We start from the raw sequence: 25,738 nt of genomic DNA, 5'->3' as shown, positions 1-25,738 counted from the left end.
AGGAGCCATGTCTGATATTCAGATTCCTGGCTAAACCAACTGGACTCATGCCTCACCCACCAGCTCATTGGAGGGTTTAGAGAGATGAGAAGTGCAGTGATGAGTTGAGTCTCTGTGTCAAACACTGTATGAACAGCCCAAGTGGAACAAACATCTGCTCACCTGATTCTAACTCCTGACTCATCCCAGCCATCCTGACTGAAGGCACTGCAGCTCATCCGTTCTGAGACACATATTTTTTTCTTTACATTTTAACATCTCAGAAATCAGGATGTTTTAAAATTGATAGGTGGCACAGTTTAATTGGCAGTGTTCTTTCTCAATGGTACATAGAATAATGGTGCCTCTTTCAATGGATGACATCTTGGATTTGAAGAAATACAATAATGCCTATCAGTCTCAGAAGAAAATAGTACTTGAATGACTCTTCTTAGGACTTAAATCCTACCTAGTTCCAAAAAGATCTGAAGTTGCCTTTAAAAATAAAGCTCAGCTGGGCATAGTGGCTCACACCTGTAATCCTAGCACTTTGGGAGGCCAAGATGGGCAGATCACAAGGTCAGGAGTTCGAGACCAGCCTGGCCAATATGGTGAAACCCTGTCTCTACTAAAAATGCAAAAATTAGCTGGGCGTGGTGGCACACACCTGTAGTCCCAGCTACTTGGGAGGCCGAGGCAGGAGAATTGCTCAAACCCAGGAAGCGGAGGTTGCAGTGAGCTGAGATCACACCACTGCACTCCAGCCTAGGCAACAGCAGAGTGAGACTCCGTCTCAAAAAAAATAAAAAAATAAAAAATAAAGCTCATCAGACAAGGTGATTTCTGTAAAAAGACTAAAACCACTCCCAAGAACAAGTATTGGAGGGTCCCCAGCACACCCTTCTCTATAGGAAGCCACCTTTACACTGTGAAAGGAAGCAACAGAAGTCAGACAAGCTTCCAGGGGCTCACTAAAACCAAGACCAGGAGACAGAATAATTTAGAAAAAAAAAATAAATTGGCAGAATTTCAGATAGCACAGAATTGAGTGTGGCCTGGGGGTCTCAGGAAAGACATCTTGTATAAAGAGTGGATTTGGTGGGGACTTGAGCTTCACAGCTTTACTTCCCATAGAGAATATGGTGACCAGGACAAGGCCCATGAAGGTCTTACTGACATTGCTCAAGGGCTCCATACACCTTTACTTAAGAATCAAATCAACATCTCCTGCCACAAACAAAACACGTACAAAGAACAGCCTGTGTGCTACGCAGACTTCTCCGTAGCCCAGCTACACGTATGGATCAGCACTTATTTTGGGGAACACGGGTTGCATGCAAGAACCAGAGCCCCACTGACTTTCACTGGAGGTGGTCAGTCGCTCCATAGTGGAGTTCAGAATGGTGACCGCGCAGGTGCCTACCTCCTCCATGGGAGACGAAAACAAGAGCTCAGACAGAACATCATGCTGCACATCAGAAACTCCAAGGACTTCGCCTCCTTCCTGCAGCTCCGTGGCTCCCTGTCTGGCTCTCAACAAGCTGCATCACACCTTCCCTCCCCGAGAGCTCTGGCGCTTGCCAGGTTTGCTAGCCAGGCTCTATACTTATTGCAAGTGGTAACACTAACAGCCACAACTAATGAGAACTTGCCACATGCCAAGCACTACTATACCTGCCCTGTTTATATTCTCTCATGGAGTTCTCACAGTAACACCGATCCCATTTTGCTAATCAAAGAAATTCTGGGTCGTGAAGGTAGAAAAAGGTGTCAGAGAGGCTGAGGCAGGAGAATGGCATGAACCCGGGAGGCGGAGCTTGCAGTGAGCCGAGATCGCGCCACTGCACTCCAGCCTGGGTGACAGAGCAAGACTCCATCTCAAAAAAAAAAAAAAAAAAGAAAAAGGTGTCCCATGTGTCTTGGTTTAAAGAAAAAGATCTTTGGGTAAGCTGGTTAGGAGGTGGCATAGTAGCATTTATTATGTTATTCCTTAAACCTTCCCTCCGTTTCCACCACAAATTGTTTTGATTTTTAAAATGAGCCTGAAGTTTACCACCCTGAATTCGGCCTAAAAATACCTCCACCTGCCAATACTAGGAGACCAGCATAAAGAGGTACTGCCAGCCCCTCCCACCCCGGACCTTGGGATGCTCTGGTTTATTGTGACCACTTACACCTGCCCTGGAAGGAGAAACAGCAAAAAGAGAATCAATGACAGGACCAGAATCAGGGAACTCATGTTCTCCAAGTACACGTGGACATAAGTCTTCACTGTTGGGCACCAACTGTTTACTAAAAATAATGATTCCAGTGCTGGGTAAAGCACAAAGACAAATGGGATGATTTTCAAACTCTCTGCTAGCCATCGGGAGATGGATCAGGTAGGAAAGAAGCCCAGTTCAAACTTTGTTTTTTCCAAGAAAGACATGGTTCCTCAAATCTTTCTCCTTGAAAAACTCCTAAATAAAAGTTAAAGGACCGGGAGCAGAGCAAGATGGGTGAATGGAAGACTCCCGTGATTGTTCTCCCCACAGAAACGCCAAAGTCAACAACTATCTATATAAAAAAGCACCTTCATCAGAACCAAAAATCAAGTGAGCAATCACAGTACCTGGTTTTAACTTCATTTTGCTGAAAGAGGCACTGAAGAGGGTAGGAAAGGCAGTCTTGAATTGCCAACACCACGCCTCCCCCCTATCTCTGGGCAGCAGCCATGCGGCACAGAGAGAGAAGCCGTGTGCTGTAGGAGGGAGAGCACAGCAACTGTGGGACTTTGCATTGGAACTCGGTGCTGCCAACACCGGGCAGAACTCAGCCAGTGCCCACTGAGGGAGCATGTAGACCAGCCCTAGCCAGAGGAGAATCACACATCCCAGCCGTCAGAACCTGAGTTTTGGCAAGCCTCGCCACCATGGGCTAAAGTGCTTTGGTGTTCTGAATAAACTAGAAAGGCAGTCTAGGCCACAAGGACTGCAGCTCCTAGGCAAGTCCTAGAGCTGTGCTGGGCTCAGAGCCAGTGGATTTGGGGGGTGGATACATGACCTACTGAGATACCAGCCAGGGTGGCTAAGGGAGTACTGGCTCTAACCCTCCCCCAACTCCAAGCAGCACAACATGCAGCTCCAAAAGAGATCCCTTCCTTCTTCTTGAGGAGAGGAGAGGGAAGAGGAAAAAGATCTTTGTACTGCAGCCAGAATACCAGCTCAGCCACAGTAGGATAGGGCACCAGGCAGAGTTGGGAGGCCCCCACTGCAGGCCCTAGCTGCCAGACATTTCTAGACACACCCTGGGCCAGAAAGTAACCTGCTGCCTTAAGGGAAGGATGCAGTTGTGACAGGATTCTTGTTCTTCTCACGAGCCCTGGGCCCTGCATGATCAGCAACAGTAACCAGGCAATACAGGCCACGAGCCTTGGGTGAGACTCAGACGTGCTGACCCAGCTGTGGTCAGGTGTGACTCGGCACTTTCACAGCTGTGCTGGCTACGAGGAGAGATTCCTTCTGCTTGAGAAAAGCACAGAGAGGAGTAAAGAGGACTTTGTCTTGCAGCTTAGGTACCAGCTAAGCACAGTGGGGTAGAGCACCAAGCAAGTCCTTCAAGTCTCTGATTCCAGGTTGTGGCTCTTGGATGGCATTTCTGGACCTACCCAGGCCCACAGGGGACCCCACTGCCCTGAAGAGTGAGTCTCAAACCTGCCAGCATTCACCACAAGCTGACTAAAGAGCCCCTGGCCCGAAGTGAATATGGGCGGTGGCCTGGCAGTGCTCCTTGTGGGCCTGTAGTGCTGGTGGACGTGGGTGAGAGTCCTCTGCCTGGGGAAAGGAGAGGGAAGAGTGAAGGGACTTTGTCCTGTGATTTGAGTGCTAGTTGAGCCACAGTAGAGTAGAGCACCACATAGATTTCTAAGGTTTCCAACTCCAGGCCCTGACTCCTAGACAGCATCTCTGGACCTGCCTGGGGCCCCAGGGAAATCACCTTGTGTCTGAGGGGAAGGACACAAGCCTGGCTGGCTTCACCACCTGCTGATTATACAGCCCTAGGGCCTTGAGCAAACATAGGCAGTAGCCAGGTAGTGGTTACAACAGGCCTTGGGCAAGACCCAGGGCTGTGATGGCTTCAGTTCTGACCAGTGCAGTCCCAGTGGTGGTGGCCACACAGCTGCTTGTGTCACCTCTCCCCCAGGTCCAGACAGCTCAGCATAGAGAGAGACTCTGTTTTGGAGAAAGTAAGGGAAGAGAACAAGGGTCTCTGCCTGTGATCCAGAGAATTCTTCCGGATCTTATACAAGACCACCAAGGTTGTACCTCTAACAAGTCTATAAGAACCACACAGTTACTGGGCTTTGGGTGTCCTCTAATGCAGATACAGCTGCGGTGACAAAAAACTTGGATGACAACACCCAAGTACCTTTGAATACCTGGAAAGTCTTCCTAAGAAGGATGGGTATAAACAAGCCCAGATTGCAAAGACTACAATAAATACTTAAATCTTCAAAGCCCAGATACTGACAAACATCCACAAGCATCAAGACAATCCAGGAAAACATGACTTCACCAAACAAACTAAATTAGGCACCAGAGACCAATCCTGGAGAGACAGAAATATGTGACCTTTCAAACAGAGAATTCAAAATAGCTGTTTTGAGGAAACTCAAAGAAATTCAAGATAACACAGAGAAGGAATTTGGCATTCCTTCAGATACATTTAACAGAGATTGCAATAATTTAAAAGATTCAAACAAAAATTCCAGAGTTGAAAAACACAATTGACATACTGAAGAACACATCAGAGTCTCTTAAATAGCAGAATTGATTAAGCAGAAGAAATAATTAGTGAGCTTGAAGATAGGATTTTTGAAAATACTATCAGAGGAGACAAAAGAAAAAAGAATGAAAAAGAATGAAATGCACCTAAAAGACATAGAAAATAGTCTCAAAAGAGCAAATCTAAGAGGTATTGGCCTTAAAGAGGAAGGAGAGAAAAAATAGGGGTAGAAAGTTTATTCAAAGGGATAACAGCAGACAACTTCCCAAACCTAGAACAAGATATCAATACCTAAGTACCAGAAGGTTATAGAACACCAAGCAGATTTAACTGGAAGAAGACTATCTCAAGGCATTTAATAAGCAAATTCCCAAAAATGAAGGATAAAGAAAGGATCCTAAAAGCAGCAAGAAACTAACTGCATACAATGGAGCTCCAATATGTTTGGCAGCAGACTTTTCAGCAGAAGTCTTAAAGGCCAGGAGAGAGTGGCATGACATATTAAAGTGCTGAAGGAAAAAAACATTTACACTAGAATAGTATATTCAGCAAAACTATCCTTCAAACATGAAGGAGAAATATAGACTTTCTCAAAGAAAAGCTGAAGGACTTCATCAATACCAGATCTGTCCTACAAGAAATGCTAAAGAGAGTATTTTAATCAGAAAGGACATTAATGAGCAATAAGAAATCATCTGAAAGTCCAAAATGTACATGTAAGTACACAGAAAAAACACAGACTATTATAACACTGTCACTGTGGTATGTAACCTACTCATATCTTAAGCAGAAAGACAAAAAGATGAACCAATTAAAAATAATAACTACAGGGCCAGGCACAGTGGCTCACACCTGTAATCCCGGCAGTTTGGGAGGCCGAGGTGGGTGGATCACCTGAGGACAGGAATTCGAGACCAGACTGCCCAGCATGGCAAAACCATGTCTCTACTAAAAATACAAAAAATTAGCCGGGCATGGTGGTGGGCGCCTGTAATCCCAACGAGGCAGGAGAATCACTGGAACCTGGGAGGTGGAGGTTGCAGTGAGCCAAGATTGTGCCACTGCACTCCAGCCTGGGTGACAACAGCAAAACTCTTATCTCAAAAATAAATAAATAAATAAAATAAAACTACAAAAACTTTTCAAGACATAGACTGTACAGTAAGATAGAAATAGAAAAAAGGAAAAAGGTAAGCAGGGGGACAAAGTTAAGGCATGGAGTTTGTATTCATTTTCTTTTTGTTTATGCTAGCAGTGTTAAGTTGTTATCAGCTTAAAATAATGGGTTGCAATAATGGAATAGTATTTGCAAGCCTCATGGTAACCTCAAATAAAAAACTTACAACAGATGCACAAAAAATAGAAAGCAAGAAATTAAATCATACCACCAGAGAAAATCACCTTCACTAAAAGGAAGACAGGAAGAAAAGAAAGAAGAGAAGACCACAAAACAAATAATAAAATGGCAGGAGTAAATCCTTACTTATCAATAATTGAATGTAACTAAACTCTCCAATTAAAAGACATACACTGGCTAAATGGATTAAAAACAACAAAAAAAGAGACCAAATGATCTGTTGCCTACAAGAAACACCCTTCACCTATAAAGACACATACAGACTGAAAATAAAGGGATGGAAAAAGCCCATGCAAATCACAGGCAAAAAACAGCAGGAGTAACTATATTTATGTCAGACAAAATCGATTTCAAGAAAAAAACTATAAGAAGAGACAAAGAAGGTTACTATATAATGATAAAGGGGTCAATTCAGCAAGAGGATATAACAATTGTAAATATTTATGTACCCAACACTGGAGCACCCAGATGTATAAAGGAAATATTATTAAAGCTAAAGAGATAGGCCCCCAGTGCAGTAATACCTGGAGAATCAACACCTAGCTTTCAGCATTTGACAGATCATCCAGACAGAAAGTCAACATCAGACTTATTCTGCACTACAGACCAAACAGATCCAATAGATATATACAGAACATTTCATCCAACAACTGAAGAATACACATTCTTTTCCTCAGCACATGGATCATTCGCAAGGATAGACCATAAGTTAGGCCACAAAACAAGTTTCAAAACATCAAAAAATTGAAATAATATAAAGTATCTTCTCTGACCACAGTGGAATTAAAAAACTACATAGCAATAACAAGGGGAATTTGTGAAACTATGCAAATACATGGAAATCAAACAACATGCTCCTGAATGACCAGTGAGTCAATGAAGACACTAAGAAAGAAATTGAAAATTGTATTGAAACAAATGATAACAGAAACACAACAGCAAAACCTATGGGGTACATCAAAAGCAGTACTAAGAGGAAGTTTATAGCTGTACATACATCAAAAAAGCAGAAAAATTTCAAATAAACAATCTAACAGTGCATCTTAAAGAACCAGAAAATCAAGATCAAACCAAACCCAAAGCTAGTGGAAGAAAAGAAATAATAAAGATTAGAACAGAAATAAATTAAAATGAGGAAAACAATACAAAAGATTAATGAAACAAAAGTTTGTTTTTTAAAAAAGATAAATGAAGTTGACAAACCTTTAGCCAGACTAAGGAAAAAAGAGAAGACCCAAATAAATAAAATCAGAAATGAGAAAAGAGACATTACATTAATACTGTAGAAATTCAAAGGATCATTAGAGGCTACTATGAGTAACTATACACCAATAAACTGGAAAACCTAGAAGAAATAAATAAATTCCTAGACACAAAACCTACCAAGATTGAACCGTGAAGAAATGGGATCAAAGCCAAAAATAACAAAAAAACAAGTAATGGGATCAAAGCCAAAATAAAGTCTCCCAAAAAAGAAAAGCCAAGAAAAACCTGATGGCTTCACTGCTGAATGTTACCAAACATTTAAAAAAGAATGAATACCAATCCTACTAAACTATTCCAAAAAACAGAGAAGGAGGGAATACTTTCAAACACATTTTACAAGGCCAGTATTATCCTGATACCAAAACCAGACAAAGACACATCAAAAAAAAAAGAAAACAACAGGCCAGTATTGCTGATGAGCAGTGATGCAAAAATCCTCAAGCAAATACTAACAAAATGAATTCAACAATACATTAAAAAGATAATTTATCATGACCAAGTGAGATGTATCCCAGGGATGGAAGGATGGTTCAACATATGCAAATCAATCAGTGTGACACATTTTATTAACAAAATGAAGAACAAAAACCATTTGATTATTTCAACTGATGCTGAAAAAGCATCTGATAAAATTCAACATCCCTTCAAGATTAAAAAACTGCACATAGAAGGAACCTAGCTCCACAATAAAAGCCATATATGATAGACCCACCAGCTAGTATCATACTGAAATGAGGAAAAACTGAAAGCCTTTCCTCTAGGATCTGGAACACAACAAGGATGCCCACTTTCACCACTGTTATTCACCATAGTACTCAAAGTCCTAGCTAGGGCAATCAGACAAGAGAAAGAATAAAGGCATTCAAATTGGAAAGGAAGAAGTAAAATGATCCTTGTTTGCAGAAAACATGATTTTATATTTGGAAAAACTTAAAGACTCCACCAAAAAACTATTAGAACCAATAAACAAATTCACTAAAGTTGTAGGATATAAAATCAACATACAAAAATCAGTAGCATGTCTATAGGACAACAGAGACAATCTGAAAAAGAAATCAAGGAAATAATCCCATTTACAATAGCTACAAATAAAATTAAATATCTACAAATTAACCAAAGAAGTGAAAAATTTCTACAATGAAAACGATAAAACACTGATGAAAGAAATTGAAGAGGACACAAAAAACATGGAAAGATATTCCATATTCACGGATCAGAAGAATAAATATTGTTAAAATGTCCATACTGCTCAAAGTAATCTATACTTTGTAGAGATTCAGTGCAATCCCTACAAAATACCAGTGATGTTCTTCACAGCAATAGAAAAAAAACTACCCTAAAATTTATGTGGAACCACAAAAGATGCAGAATAGCCAAAGCTACCTTGAGCAAAAAGAACAAAGCTGGATGAATCACATTACCTGACTTCCAAATTATACTGCAGAGCTATAGTCATTAAAACCGTATGGTAATGGCATATAAACAAAAATATAGACCAATGGAATGTGATGGAGAATCCGGAAACAAATCCATACATCTATGGTGAACTCATTTTCAATAAAGGTGCCAAGAGCATAAATTGGGGAAAGGATAGCCTCTTCAATAAATGGTGCTGAGAAAACTGTATATCCCAAAGCAGAAGAATGAAACTAGACCCTATCTCTCACCATATATAAAAACCAAATCAAAATGGATTAAACACTTAAATCTAAGACCTCAAACTATGAAACTACTATAAGAAAACATGAGGGAAACTCTCTAGGACATTGAACTGGGCAAAGATTTCTTGAGTAACATCCCACAGACACAAACGACTAAAGCAAAAATGGACAAATGGGATCATATCAAGTTAAAAACTTCTGCACAGCAATGAAACAATCAACAAAATGAAGAGACAACTCACAGAATGGGATAAAATATTTGTACACTACCCATGTGACAAGAGATTAATAACCAGAATATAAAAAGGGCTCAAACAACTGTAGGAAAAAAAACTAATAATCCTCTTAAAAATGGGCAAAAGATCTAAATAGACATTTCTCAAAAGATGACATACAAATGTCAGACAGGCATATGAAAATGTGCTCAACATCACTGATCATCAGGGAAATGCAAATCAAAACTACAATGAGTTATCACCTCACCCTGGTTAAAATGGCTTTTATCCAAAAGACAGGCAATAAAAACTGCTGATAAGAATGTAGAAAAAAAGGAATGCCTATACACCGTTAGTGGGAATGTAATGTAAATTAGTACACTATGAAGAACAGTTTGGAGATTCCTCAAAAAACTAAAAATAGAGCTACCATACTATCCTGCAATCCAACTGCTGGATATGTACCCAAAAGAAAGGAAATCAGTATACTGAGGAGCTATCTGCACTCCTGCATTTACTGCAGCACTAGTCACAATAGTCAAAATTTGGAAACAACCTAATCCTCAATAGATGAATAACGAAAATGTGATAAACATACACGATAGAGTACTATTTAGTCATAAAAAAAAAAAAAAAAGAGTAAGATCCTGGGCTGGGCGCAGTGGCTCACGCCTATAATCCCAGCACTTTTGGAGGCCGAGGCAGGCAGATAACGAGGTCAGGAGTTCAAGACCAGCCTGGCCAATATGGTGAAAACCCATCTCTACTAAAAATACAAAAATTAGCCAGGTTTGGTGACGGGTGCCTGTAATCCCAGCTACTCGGGAAGCTGAGGCTGGAGAACTGCTTGACCCCGGGAGGCGGACGTTGCAGTGAGCCAAGATTATACCACTGCACCCCAGCCTGGGTGACAAAGCAAGACTCAGTTTCAAAAAAAAAAAAAGGATAAGATCCTGTCATTTGCAACAACAGGGATGGAACTGGAGGTCATTATGTTAAACAAAATAAACTAGGCACAGAAAGATAAACTTCACATGTTCTTATTTATTTGTTGAACTAAAAATTAAAATAATTGACCTCATGGAGATAGAAAGTAGAGGGATGGTTACCAGAGGCTGGGAAGGGTAGTGGGAGAGTGGTAGGGGGATGCATGGATAGTTAATGGGTACAATAAAAATAGAAAGAATGAATAAGATCTAGTATTTGATAACGTAACTTTAGGATACCTAAAGAATGAATAAAATCTAGTACTTGATAGCATAACTTTAGGATACCTAAAGCCAATAATAGTTGTACATTTTAAAATAACTAAAACTGTGTAATTGGATTGCTTGTAACACAAGGGATAAATGCCTGAGGTGATGGATACCCCATTTTACATGTTGTGATTATTATACATTATATGCCTGTATCAAAACATCTCATGAGATATATTTTCCCATTAAAAAATTCCTCATTAAAAAATGTCATATATCCCATAAATGTATGTATATATATATTTATGTAAATATATGCGTATATATATATATTCAGTGTAATTTTAAAACATTTTAATTATGAAGATTTATCATGGTCATAACATTGCTTTAATATACTGGTTTCATATAATTTATTTAATTTGGAATTCCTAATAAAGAACCAAACTTCTCATTACTGTATGTGCATAGAAAAATGTAATCTGCTTTACCAAAATTCCCTTTACAATATGATGAAGAATAAAAGTGGGATATGCCTTTATGGTAACACCCTCCTCAATCCCCAAATAGCCAGGAAAACACAACGTAGCATGGTCTCTGGAAAACAGTGGGGACCGAGGCCCAGAACTCAGGGGAGGAAGCTGACAGGTGTACGCACTCCAGAGTCCACTCACTTCCAGACGTTCAGCCAGGAGAAAGCCTTCAGAGATCATCTAGTCCAACTATCTCACCTACAGCTGGGGAAACTGAACCCAAGGGCAGAAACGGCTTACCAAGTCGACCTAAGTTGTTGACCAGGAATAAACTTACCAGACCCTAGGAAATTAGAAGCAACGAGCTGGTGGCAGAGGTGGGGTGGGCTGTGGCTTTCATACTTACAGTAGTGACAAATGGCAGCTGACCACGGAAGACAAGGCAGACAAATGAAAAGCGTATTACAGAATAATAATGAAAGAGCTTATTAAACACAAAAAATGAAAGAGCTTATCACACGAATCCGAGTCACTATGAAAAACTCAATAAATTTGTTATTCTCCATTAAAAAAAAAAGTACGTGATATACCTTAGAATGGTTTCCATTAAGAATGCTAAGATCTGCATAGAGATTGCATTCACAGGGGTCAGCTCCAGGTATCCGGAAGGTTAATTTCTGTGGAATGCCTTCCTGCCCAGCACGGGCTTGTTTTTTCAAGGACAAAGTTTGTTTTTCATATGTGCACACATTTCACAGACAATAAAGCTAATATTCTGATTTTTGAGGCCTAAAATAACTTGTATGCAGATGACAACTTATCTAAATGACCTGAAATAAAAGTGACTGTAAATAAGCCCTCGGGAATGTACAGTTCTTAAGCATCATGAACTGCCACTCCCAAGGCCACGCACGTATCAACAACGCCTTATCAATCCCAGTGATGTTATGGGGAGTCCAAAGACAGGCAGACAACGGGGATAAGAATTTATCACTCCAGCATGAAGTAACAAGAATGTTCGCTTTACTGAGCTCCATGCCAAGAGCAGAAGTCTTCCCTTCCCGCCCCTGTCCTCCCCTCGCCTAGAGTTCACCTTGGCCCCCTAGCAGCCTAACAAGGGTGAGGCGATTCTGTGATAAAACTCCTCTTTGGTTTCTAGTCCTTGTATTTATTCTTTATCATGCTTCTGGTGGCACCACTCCCCAGGGCATCCCTTCCCCCATCACCGCTACAAGTAATAGGACTCCCGAGTCCAAGTGACCTCATCCCTGTGTCCAAGCACCTCCAGATGAGCACACCTCGCTACGCACATGTGCCTGCTCGGGCTAGTTTCTCTTCCATGATTCACCCACCAGGTATCCTCCCTAGGGACGCGGGTTCATGTCTCGGCCTTTACGTTCTGTGCTATCATTTTAAGGACTTTTCCATGATTTAGAGGAAAGAACAGGAGCTATGGAGCAAGGAGCTTTGAGTTGAATCCCAGCACCAGCATCCAAATTGAGCTCTGTGTCTGGGAACAAGTTATTTCTCCTTCCTGAGCCTTGGTACCATTAAGTGTAAAAGGAGATGGCTGTGCGGGCGGAGTTGAGGAGAGGCTGCATATAAAGTGCCTGGCACACAGTAGGTGCTCTGCGGATGCTTTCCTTCCCCTCCCCCACTCCCTCCTCCTCCACTCAGAACTATTGGCTCTGGCTTCTTTCTCTCCAGAATGTTTTCTCCCATCTCTTCTCAGTGACCCTCCTCATATGCTTCCTTTCGGCAAGAGCTTCTACACCTGAATCATGAAGAGTGTTTAAAAACCTTATCGAGAAATGTGATTATAGGACATTGCCAAACTGTGCTTCTTGAAATAGAAATAACGAGACAACAAAAGGCAGCTAAACTAGAGAGGGCTGCATGAGACTGAGGGAGCAGAGAAGACGCTCTGGACACCCCCCGCTTCCCTTTTCCCTTCCCCAGTGCCACCAGATTTAGCAAATGAAAATGTAAGACACCCAGTTAAATTTTCATTTCAGATAAATATCAAATACGTTTCTAGTGTGTCCCAACAATTGCAGTTGAGAAGGAAAATGGGACTCTAGCAAAGATAAGCTGTAGAGAAAGGAAAATAAAGATCATGACTGCCAGATACAGAGGCAGCTGTCCCTTCTACCTGGTGCTACCAGAGAGAACTTCAAATTATCTGACCAAAAGGGAACCCCTGGCGGAGTCAGAGCTTTGTGTGGTCCTGGAGTCCTAGAAAGTGCCAGTAGGCAGTAAACACACAGCCACAGTCCTTCAGCTCCAGTAAGCATGGGCGGTTACTGGAGAGGGGCTTGGGACTTGAAGATGGCAGCTGCCCAGGCACCCTCAATGTCTGTACAAAATCCACCCACCTAATACTAGGTAAGTCTTATCGTATTTTTTATTAATTTTTAAACATAATCTTGTGGAATGAGCACTTATTTAATATTCCATATAATCTTTAAAATGTTGCAAAAGATGAAGTAAGCCAGCCATACTTAAATACAAGTGAATTTTCTCTTATTTGGATTTGAATTTTTGCTTTAAAAGAATAAAGGGAAATAAAATTACACAGGAAAATGCACACGTTACTGTACAAACTGAAATATCATCCCCACTGAATTATTGCAATAACTTCTCGACTGGACTCTCTGCTGCTGCCCATCCAGTCTCTTCTCAACTCAGCAGCCAGAATGATCCTTCTAAAAAATACATCAGATTACGCCGCTTCCCTGCCCAGAACCCTCCACTGGCTCTCAGTAAGTGGGAGCCTTTCCAGTGGCCTTCAAGGTCCTGTGGGACTTGGCGCCCCACCCCTTTCAGCCCCCTCGACTCTCCTCTCCTGCCCTCCCCTCGCTCACTGGGCACAGGCCACCCTGGCCACTGCCCACAGCATCCTGCCCAGATGTCCCTGTGCCTTCCCTCCCCTCCTGCAGAGCTTTGCCCTAATGCCAGCTTCTCCATGACACCTTCTCTGGCCATACTTTCTAAGTTCATAGCCCCCATTCCTAGCACATCCTAGCCCCTCTCACTGCTGCTGATTCCCATCAACCTACTGCACATTTTACTTTAGTTGTATATTTGGTATCTCTCCTCACTAGAATACAAGGCAGACATTTGGGCATTTTGCTCGCTGCGGCCTCCCCAGAATGTAGAACAGTACATGGCACATAGGATGCACTTGATACAATTATTTTTTGAATGTTGAATAAACATAAGGTACGAATAATGATGACCTATACTGTGGTAAGATGTATTTACCGAAAGCCAAACAATGAATAAATGTGGGGTTTTCTTCAAGACTTCAAAGACTAAAAAGAGCTCTTCTTTTAGAACTTTGTTACGCGCCTCTCACTTGCTTTCTTCTTTTTTTCATCAGAAAATTATAGAGCCAGAGGGGGGGTCATGACTTCCTGGCTTCTAAAATTAATATTCAAAAATGCAGGACAGAGCATTTTCACCGTTGGCATTTTATAAATCATGTGATTGAAGGAAGTACATATCTGCCTGAAGTAACATCCTTTGAAAGTGCTTCCCAAGTCTCCCCGCCTCAGGCTAAGAACAGTCAAGCAATTCCGGACTAAAGAATGTGCTCCTCATGAAATTTCAACACAAGCGCATTCAGTACACATTTATTGATCGGCAGAGATCAAATCTGTCGCCCTTTTAACAAAGGTCCAACTGAATGACCTTTAAATGTGAGATGTGTCAAAATCCAAAATGCCAAACAGAAGCCTCCTTACCTCTCGACAGAGTCTCTGATGAGCTGCTGCAAATCCACCTCCTGCTTCCTCAGGGTTCCAAATGAAGACTGGCTCTCCACGCGGCTGCTGCCCCCCAGGTTCAGCTTGACCTTCCCCAGTGCGGTCTCCAGGGTTCCACTCACGTGGTTTGCAAACTTGCCCTCGTATTTCACAAAATCCGACTCCACGACCACTGGAATGGAGGAGACGAGCACAGGAAGCTGATGATGATAAGGCCACCAAGGTGTCTTGGGTCATTTAGCTTTCCAAGCCTGTGCAGAGCCCTGGAAAGCAGGAGGCTGGCACTCAGATGGAAAGCCAGCAGCCACGCTGTGTGTGTGGGCAAGAAAACAGGGCAGTGTGTGTGTGTGTGTGTGTGTGTGTGTGTGTGTGTGTGTACCGCAGGCACGCAGTAGACCAGTGACCAGGTTCCACTAGAAGCTTTTCTCTTTCATTTGTTTTCAATCCCAATATGTATAGAAAGGTGCACAGAAAGGACTAATGAATAAAGTTAGCGCCTGTTTAACCACTATCCAGGTGGATCAACAGGCCATTTTAAATGTGTACTTTTCCAGGGTGAAGACTGAAAGGGACTAGACAAAGAAGACAGCTAAACAGAGAGAACAGCAGCCCCTGTTCTGGATGCACCGCGAGAGGACAGCCCTCTTGGCCACCTAGGCCTCTCTGGGGGCACCTTGGCTACCCACCCACCAGTCTTGGAAAACAATCCCCTGGCCCTTATTACCATCTCCAATCAAATTATTCCCTTCCCATATTTATGATTCTCTCTCTGACCTCTACCCAGTCATTCAATTCCTCATCATACAGTTCCTTATCTCTGACTTCCTGATAAGGTCAGTGGACATGCCCTTTTTAAAATGATAAATGTCTGATCTCACATCTGAACTGTCAGCCTTCCCACATCTCCAGGTTTCTACTGTTCTCATTTGTAATCCAAACAAAAACCACCCTAAAAATAGTCTCTGTGTGGTGGCTCACATTTGTAATCCCAGCAATTTAGGAGGCTGAGGCAGGAGGATCCCTTGAGGTCAGAAGTTCAAGACCAACCTGGGCAACACCAGCTACCCTGGAGGCTGAGGTGAGAGGATCACCTGCACCCAGGAGTACAAGGTTACAAGTGAGCAATGATCATGCCACTGCACACCAGCCTGGGTGACAGAGCAACACCTTATCTCTAAGAAAATATAAAAATAATAAATAAAAATAATTTTAAAAAGTCTCTATCATCACCATTTGGTAAGGAGACATTAAGAGTCCACTAGGAACTTCACACTTGGCCTTTTCCATTGTCCTGACCCAAGGCTCTCCTGGGCCCCCAGCTGCACTTCACAAGGGATTCAAACCCACCGGCAGTCTGAAAGGCTTCTTTCCATCCACTCACTGCCCCAACACCCATACTTCACCTACACTTCTTCCACTGCAGTCAAGAAAACCCACTCCTCAACCAGGGTTAATCAGAAGTAATCACCATTCAATCACCTTTGAAATTTATAAAACAGAGAATCATCTCCTGTACCACCAGCCCAAAAATAAGAATGGTGTAAAAATTTATCCTATTCAGGGCCTTTTTTTGTTACTGTCTCATGGAAAACAAACATTTTGGGCAATGCCTTGGGAAGAAGGGCAGAGCAGAGATAAAGAGGTTAGGATTCTGTCCCTACTCTAATATTACTAACCGGGAGAATTTGGGTAATATTCATTTCCCTGAACCTCAGACTTTGATGAGCAATTTGGAGATAATTAATGATACCTACCTGATGGGTTCTGCTGCAGGTTTATGTATGTAAAGCATGTAAGGTAGAGTCTCACACGTAGCAAACGCTCAATCTCTCCACTGTGGTTAGGCCACAGAAATATCATTTTCTAATAAACAGGACAGTCCTAGGTTCTACAAAGTATAGCAAAGACAGAAATTTTATCTTCAGGACACAGGTCTGGTCTTAGGCTTATTACCACTCCTGGAAACCCTGTCCCCAAGACTTGATCCGCAGCAGGAAGGAACAGTCAAGATTTGTCTGTGTGTTCTGAAAAGCCACTCTAGACACACCTCCAAAGAAGATGTCATTTGTGCACACTTCTGCATCAAGCTGTCAACTGCTATTGCTGGAAGGGAAGAAATGAGGGGACCAACAGGCCATCACTTGGACTGCCAACACCAATCGCCACCCTACACCCTTCACAGCCTTGGGCAACACATGTGCCAGTGAGGCTGCGAGTGGGGAAAAAATAACAAAGGTGAAGCATCCTGACTCTACCCAGTAGACAAAATAGAAGACACTTCTCGTCACCGCCCTAACACCAACAGAACACAGAATCCAGGATGAGCTCTGACCCCAGATGAGCGTGCTCAGCGATTCTTCACCTGCAGTGACTGCCACTGGCCTCACCAATCCAGCACAAGTCTTTGCGATCTTTCAGGACACCACAAAAGAGGCATTTCACATCACAGAACAGTAAAACTCCAATTACTCAGGAGTTCCTGGTCTATTTTGTCATTTTTTTCCCTCTTGTTCCTTTTCATATTTAGTTATTTCGCTGTTCGATAGAAGTTCTGCCAGAAAGCACACAGATTCCTGAAGGGGAGGGTGATGTAAAATTAATATCAATTCATTTGCCTATTGTGTGGCAGCTCTGATGAGCTGACTGGAGACAGCACTGGCTGGAATCCTTTCCTGGAAGAAAGTTTGAAGATTATCTGTAAACTCAAATTATCTCCTCTACCTCTTTTCCCCTTTAATAGAGATGCAATCACAAAATTAGAGAATTCTAGAGCTGAAAGAGGATTCAGACATCATTTTGTCCAATAATTAAGAGCTGATGATATTTTCATATATCACCGAATTCGAAAATGTAATGTAGCAATGAGTAAGTACTAAGTGTTCAAAAAGTTTCCATCCTCTGCTCCAGTAATTCTCTAAGAATTTATGCTAAAGCAGTTGCCTAAAAAACTACAACAAAAATGCACATAAAAATGCTCATTGCAGCCTTACTTATTAATCATCATTCTTTTTTTTTTTATTTTGGAGACAGGGTCTCACTCTGTTGCCCAGGCTGGAATGCAGTGGCACAATCATGGCTGACTTCAGCCTCAACCTCCTGGGTTCAAGCGATCCTCCCACCTCAACCTCTCGAGTAGCTGGGACTACAGGTGTATGCCACCATGCCTGGCTAATTTTTCTATTTTTTGTAGCACGTTGCCCATGCTAGTCTCAAAACTCCTGGGCTCAAGCGATCCGCCCACCTCGGCCTCCCAAAGTGCTGGAATTACAGGCATGAGCCACTGAACCCAGCCTCAACATTATTTATTAAGCACTAAATTGTAGTGGTTAAGCAAATTAGGGTACATACACTCAAAGGAATATTACGTGTTTGTTGAAAATTGTATTTAAAAATATTTAAACCTACGGAAGAAAACTGAAGTAAAAAATAAGGAGTATATAAAAATTATATAGAGTATATTTTCTTTTTTTTTTTTTTTTTGAGACGGAATCTCACTCTGCCACCCAGGCTGGAGTGCAGTGGTGCAATCTTGGCTCACTGCAACCTCTGCTGCCCGGGTTCAAGCAATTCTCCTGCCTCGGCCTCCTAAGTAGCTGGGATTACAGGTGCCTGCCACCATGCCCAGCTAATTTTTATATTTTTAGTAGAGACGGGGTTTCACCATGTTGGCCAGGCTGGTCTTGAACTCCTGACCTTGTAAGCCACCTGCCTCGGCCTCCCAAAGTGCTGGGATTACAGGCATGAGCCACCACGCCCGGCCTACAGTATATTTTCAATTTCGTTATTAAAAATCAGATGCAGAGAAATAAAAGGCTACAAACCAAGTGTCAATGGGAATTAACATATGATGGTAGAATTTTTTATTTTTAAATTTTCTATTTCATCCCTTTCTATATTTTATACTGTACTGTAATAATACATCTAACCCCATTTTTGATGTCTGACTGCTCTCAGCTTCTGAGCCCCCACTCCTCCTTCTCTTTCTTTTGCACATCTGGACAAGCTGATAAGAGATTCCAGGTGCTCTGTCCACGGTGTCAGTGAAAGCTCAAACCACATAAGCCCATCCCCCATGCAGGGACCAATGCCCATCTCCTCTCACTAATCACAATAAAAGCCGAGCCCATCTCCTTATCCCCTTCTCTGTGGCCATGTTTGGACCAGCTTTAGAGACTGTCCTGCTTTCCCCAGAAAGCATCATTATGTGAATAATAAAAATTTTCACACCTTCCTGATGGGTATGTGGCATCATCAGTTCAACACCAAACCACATTTGGGGTAGGTGATCCACCCCACTTATGCTGAGTGGCCACAACATGTACAGTAAGCATGCTTACTTTTATACTAAACCACAAAATTATTTTTAAAAGGTTAAGCTATAATGTGTCACGTCAGGCCTGCAGAATTTTGTTCATTTTAAGAAAGGATATGTTTTTAAGATGACAGGCAAAGAAACAGGAGAATTCATTATAAAGTATCTGGACTCAAGGCAATACGTGCATTAAAGAACAATCATCGACCAGGCACGGTGGCTGATGCCTGTAATCTCAGCACTTTAGGAGACCGAGGTGGGTGGACCACTTGAGGTTAGGAGTTTGAGACCAGCCTGGCCAATATGGTGAAACACTGTCTCTACTAAAAATACAAAAATTAGCTGGGCGTGGTGGTGGGTGCCTGTAATCCCAGCTACTCAGGAAGCTGAGGCAGGACAATCACTTGAACCCGGGAGGCAGAGGTTGCAATGAGCCAAGATCACACCACTGCACTCCAGCCTGGGCGACAGAGACTCTGTGTCAAAAAAAAAAAAAAAAAAAAAAAACCATCTTTTCTGAGACTAATTATAGAATATACCCAAGGAAACATACCTGGACTTGGAAATTGGTCTTCTATGAGTACATCGCCAAGGTTGAGGGATAAAAACTGGTACTTGGGTCTCTGCCAGCACCAGAATCTCTTCTTTTTTGTCACCAGACTTAGAAGCTGTAACTTATCAGAGTCATTCAGATTTGATACTGCAATCAGGTCACCATCAGCATCAACTTCTCTAAGAAAATTCCTTGTTGCTTTGGCAAACATTTTGAAAGCTCCAGATTACCTGAAAAAGTAAAGTTATCCTAAAATCAAATAAAAAGTTACTATTTTGTGGCTTTTTTCCCTAAAATTACTGTATTTCTCCCTATTCACAACAGTTCACATGAAAGAATATCTTCGTCCTAGAAGACCCTCTAGTTTGGCTTTAGCTGACAATAAAGAACTCAAATAGAGATATTGAAAGAACATATATATACCAGTCTGGATATGCTAAGGTTATGCTTCAGAAACAATCCCTAAATCTTAGTGGTTTATTACAATAAGGGTTTGTTGCTCATACTACATGCACAATACAGAGGTACAAGAGAGTTTTGTTTATTATGGTTATTCAGGAATCCAAACTGAAGGGAACGCCAACATCTTGAACACTGTCAATCATTATCTAACAGGAGTTTTGGAAGGTCTCACACCAGCAATTAAATGATCTAGCCCCAAAGTGACACAAGGCAGATTGTTTATAACTTGTCAGAACTAGTCACATGGCCTCAGCCAACAATAAGGGCCAGAAAATACAATTTTTATCAAGAATCCGGAAGGCAGGCTGGGCACAGTGGGTGACACCTGTAATCCCAGCATTTTGGGAGGCCAAGGTGGGAGGATTGCTTGAGTCCAGGAATTGGAGACCAGCCTGGGCAACATAGCAAAACTCCAAATTAAAAATTAAAAAAGTATCTGGGTGTGGTGGCGCACAGCTGTGGTCCCAGCTACTCGGGAGGCAGAGGTGGGAGGATTGCTTGAGCCCAGGAGTTCAAAACTGCAGTAAGCCATGATCACGTCACCGTACTCCAGTCTGGGTGACAGTGCAAGATTTTGTCTCAAAAAGGCAGAGAGCTGGGAATATTTGTTGAACAACAACATACTGGCTACCGTAATAGATAGCTTACTTATGACTACTTATTTGAAGGGTGAAAGGTGCTTTTTCTCTACACTGTGTGATTTCTCATATTCAGATAATGAAAAGTAACTAGGTATGGCTTTTTAACCCAGAAAATAAAGGCACAGTCATACTTTAGCAGGAGGGGAAAAGAAGAGACACATTGGAAGATGTAAAAAGGAAAATATTACATTCAAGAGTAGCAGTATAGACTATTTAATAAATATTGGAACAATGAGCTAACCCTCTGGAAAGAAAAAAACTGAATTCGTCTCTCATACCATAAATAAAGCAAATTCCCAATGAAATCAAGAGGTTTCTTTGAGGAAAAATGAAACTGTGAAAGTATTAGAAAAAATAGAGAAATATTTGTACAATCGCAGGACGAGAAGGGCCTTTAGAATGACAAAGGGCAAACTGAGAAAATAATTGTAATATTTATGACAGGGAACAAAAATGCTTAATGTATTTTTAAAAACTTTTACAAATCAAGTTTTAAAATTCTGTACTCCAAGAGAAGCACAGTCAATGGTTCTAAACCACTCACAATACACAAATTGCACATAACCCAATATATATATACACACACATGTGTAATAAATTACCACATAAAAAAGAAGAAAATAACATTTTTACAAACTATCTATGGTCAAAATGAAAAGCTGTAATGCACAAGAACTGTGTTTTATTTTTGCTTGCACCCTGGTGCTTGGCACAGCTGCATAGTCACACAGCTCTTAGGATTTAAGAGATGAGAATAATCTCAGACTTTAGCTCAATCCACTTTAACATGAATCTCTTTTAGGGCGTGGGAAATCATTTGTCTTATTGATCACTGGTTCTTTTCTACAGTATCTTTTCTTAGATTATTATGAAGCAGTAGCCACCTGACCCTGTTCTTGTATATTAACACTAGGAATAAACATTTAAGGAAAAAAATTCTAAAATATGCAAGGAAGTTCCTTTCTGATAAGGTGAACTGCAAAGCAGCATGACTAAGGATGCTCAGGCTGTCATCTCTAATTTATCTGTCACTATGCTATGCATAAGAATCTTACATTCAATGGAATACTCATTTATTTATTTACCAAATCATCAAATGAATCATTCACTAATTTTTCTTGAGTACCTACTATACGACTGTGTTTAAGCACTTAGGATACAGAGACAAAAAATAATTTCTCTCCTCAATGAGCTACTAGTTTGGTGGCCAGATGGAGAAATAAACAGCTTAGTTTTATGTTAGCTACTGGCAGAGATTGTTCCAGGGAAAGAACCAAGAAAAAGGCATTTAAATCTCATTGGAGAGAGGCATACTGTCACAGAAGCCCTCCTGAAGTCGATGACATCCAAGCTGCATTGTGTAGGCTAAGTAGAAGGAAGCCAGGCAAAGGAGGACTGTATGGATGCCGTAGCTGAGGGGCAGCCATTATGAAAGCACAAAATTTGCAGGAGGTGGTGGAGGGATGGGGAAGACAGTGCCAAGCAAACGGGTTACTAGTGAGCTTGAGATGGCCCAGGAGACGCTGTGTTGTACTGATGTGCCATCCACCACTTTGACAGACTGGAAAGACTGGTCAAGCTCTGAGCTTGACTCTCACACTGGAATGCAGCATTCCAGAGTGGAGAAGGGCCAGAGACAATGCTGGGGAGGCCCCCAATCCATGTCCTGCCTCTCCTGCAGGGCAGCCAGGGAAGCAGGTGCCATGGGAGGGTGTGTGATCAGAATGATCCCTTAGAAAAATCTTCTAGAAGCAAAATAGCAAAGGGACTGTAGGGGAACAAGATTAGAGATGGACAAAAATGGCAATGCTGTGGACTACGTCAGTGGCATAAGGATAGAAAAGACACTGGTTTGGTGAAGGGTGGTGAAGAAAGAAAGAAGGCTCCCTGGGGCGTCATGCTGGTATCCCAGGTGCAGGCTGGGAGATGAGAAGGAAAAGCCAGTTACCAAGAGAGGAAATTCGAAAGGAACAGATATACTTTGCCAAACACCGGACTGGGTCTCCCTGAGGGCCTGTGAGAACTCGTCCTGCTAGTCCATGAAAAGAACCACAGAACCATCTGCTTTAGTTTACCACTGCTGTCAGGATCTCCACTGTTACGGCTTCTATTCTTTTCTGGGACAAGCTGAAAGGGAGTTCACTCACGCACTTGCCTTCAGATCACACAGGTTTCTGTAGAAACCAAATCAGCCTTGCCCTTAAAAAACAAAATAAAACCCATCTGCTGTGGGTGGGAAAACCTTAATAAAGACACCAATCCTCCCCCACATGGATTAGATGGTAAAAAAGAGGAAATTCCTAAATTAATTTTTAATTTTTTTTTTCCATCTAACATCAAACAGCTAATTTGCCTTCTTGGCAGGGTAGGGTGCTTTAAGGAGAGTAACTGGAGGTGGTTATTTATTGCTTTGTTTATTAGACTCAGACTTTTTAATCATGGGACTCTGAGAATATTCTCCTGGTGAAGTTAAAGTTGGAGGTTTCAAACACCGCATGTTCTCACTCATAGGTGGGAATTGAACGATGAGAACACATGGACACAGGAAGGGGAACATCACACCCTGGGGACTGTTGTGGGGTGGGGGAGGGGGGAGGGACAGCATTAGGAGATATACCTAATGCTAAATGACGAGTTAATGGGTGCAGCACACCAACATGGCACATGGATACATATGTAACAAACCTGCACATTGTGCACATGTACCCTAAAACTTAAAGTATAATAATAATTTAAAAAATAAATAAATAAATTTGGAGGTTTCTTTATTACTATTACATGTGAATTACACTTACATGGTTCAAAAATCTAAATTATGTAAAGGATACACATTGAGAAATCCCATTCCCGCCCAGGCCCCAGCAACCCTTTCACTCCTCTCCCCTTCAGCCATATTTCCTTCATATTTCTTTATAGAGGTGTAGTTAAAAGGAGTCTGAACACTGCTCAGTATCTTGCTTTCTGCCACACACTCCCTTATGCAGAGGTATCATCGTGCATTTTACTTGTCCCATGTTGCTGACCACTTAGGTTATTTCTAAATTTTTGTTATATTAAAGATGTCCTCAGTAAATACCCCATACACATAAACAAACAAATGTATCTGAAGAGTAGATCCCTAGAAAAGAGATTGCTAGAACAATGGGTAAATGCATCTGTAACTGTAGGAGTTGTGCTATGCTGCAGTCTGACCAATAATGTACAAAAGTATCCATCTTAGCAACAGTGTATCATTAGACTTTTGGATTTTTGCCAGTCTGATAGGTGAGAAATGGAATCTCAGCCTAGTTTTAGGTTGTGTTAGTTTTAATACAAATAAAATCAAGCATCTTTTATTTTGTTGAAAGGCTTTCTGTATTTAACTGTATCCTTTGCTCATTTTCTATTCTTGCTTTTTTTGGCTTTATTTGCAGGAATGTTTGATATAATAAATCTACCAAGATATAGGCTAGGAACAACAGAGTTTATCATGCAGCATTAGGGGACAATACACTGCCACCATCATTCTCAAACACATAAGAACTAGTCAGCCAGGAAAGATTAAAGAATATGGCCAGGTCCAAATGAATGAAGGATCTAGAACTCAAGTTGCCTGACACAGACAAGCATGGTCATGTCTCAGCCAAAAGTCAGACTCTGGATTAAAATTTTCGCAATGCTCCAATCTGGGAGAAGATGAAAATGGCCTCAGGAGACATTGTGCTCAAATAGCTCATGGCCTAAAAACTCACTGCACTTCACAGTTGTTACATAGATCACGGGCTCTCGCACAGAGCCTTAAAAGTTATATTAGCGGCCGGGCATGGTGGCTCATGCCTGTAATCCCAGCACTTTGGGAGGCCGAGGTGGGGCAGATCACCTAAGGTCAGGAGTTCGAAACCAGCCTGGCCCAACATGGTGAAACCCCGGTCTCTACTAAAAATACAAAAATTAGCTGGACATGGTGGCAGGCAGTAATCCCAGCTACTCGGGAGGCTGAGGCAGGAGAATCACTTGAACCTGGGAAGCAAAGGTTGTAGTGAGCCGAGATCCTGCCATTGCACTCCAGCCTGGGCAACAAGAGCGAAACTTTGTCGTTAAAAAAAAAAAAAAAAAAAAAAAAAAAAAAAAAAGTTGTATTAGCAAACAGTCCTTATTCACTTGTCTGTCTGGCTTCCCAGCTCAAAGCAGATGAGAACTAAAAAAGCCAAAGCAAATGCAGTAAGGATATCCTAGCTCGAGTCAGACTCCTGGACAAGAGTCCTTGGGGGGCAGACACCAAGAAAGCAAGACAATGACACAAAGTAGCAAAGCACACAGCCAACTGGAGCCACTGGGAACAAAGAATCTTAAAAATAGTTGCCAAGGTAATGACTGCAGGAGAAGATAACTATATCCACTACTGCCGGTTAAGACTGATTCAGAGTCGTGGAATTATCTAGTTTTTGAATTGGAAGAGAAACCTCATTCTTTCTCATACTCCATTCAGGATTCTTCTTAAAAGCAGCTCTGGTTGAACCCTGGGCCTCTGCTTGAAGAGTTCTAGAGAAGAAACTTCAACATCAAAATACTCTAGGCAAAGAGAGGAGCTACTGTTTGTTGAGTACCTGCTATGTTCCAGGCACGGGGCTTACTGCTTTATACACATTTCCTTATTTAATCTTCACAATAACTCTTTGAAGGAGGCATTGTCCACATTTTACAGATGAGGAAGCTGAGGTTCAAAGATGTTGAGTAACTCGCCCAAGATCACAGCAAAGAGAGAAGCAGCCCTGACATCTGGGAGCTGGCCTGGAACTATCAGGCCCTGGTGTTGCTGACCATGAATAATGTCACAGAGCATCAACATCAGGCAAGGCCAGTCTTGTCATGATAAATCAACATGAAAACAAGGCTTCTCTGTAATCATACCTGAACACAGACAAAACATGAACATGTTCAAAGCACAAAAATGATCAAATACCACCCCCCTTCCAATCATTAGCAGTCCTAATGAGTGACTGCTGCTTCCTGACCAATCACAGCTATAGCCTCTCTCTGGCCTTCTCTCATTTTTGACGAGATTTACGAGGATACTCGATCACAGAATTTCCCCTGCTTCCCTGACCACATC

General features: G+C 41.8%; 1 protein-coding gene across 2 annotated transcripts in view; it reads right to left on the bottom strand.

Annotated features, from left to right (window-relative positions):
• GSDME (gasdermin E) overlaps positions 1-25,738 on the bottom strand; it is a 59,973-nt gene that overhangs the window by 31,709 nt on the left and 2,526 nt on the right. For both annotated transcript variants that reach the window (XM_003270416.4, XM_003270415.4), the window contains exons 2-3: positions 19,544-19,773; positions 14,658-14,850 (exon numbers count right to left, since the gene is read on the bottom strand). In XM_003270416.4, coding sequence (XP_003270464.1) covers positions 14,658-14,850; positions 19,544-19,754 — 404 coding nt within the window. In that variant the 5' untranslated portion in view covers positions 19,755-19,773. The remainder of the gene's footprint in view (positions 1-14,657; positions 14,851-19,543; positions 19,774-25,738) is intronic.

Source organism: Nomascus leucogenys, chromosome 17 (assembly GCF_006542625.1).
Source record: "Nomascus leucogenys isolate Asia chromosome 17, Asia_NLE_v1, whole genome shotgun sequence".
NCBI classification, from domain to species: Eukaryota; Metazoa; Chordata; class Mammalia; order Primates; family Hylobatidae; genus Nomascus; species Nomascus leucogenys.
Note: the sequence above shows the minus strand (reverse complement) of the source record. Positions and strands in the feature narration are given on the sequence as shown.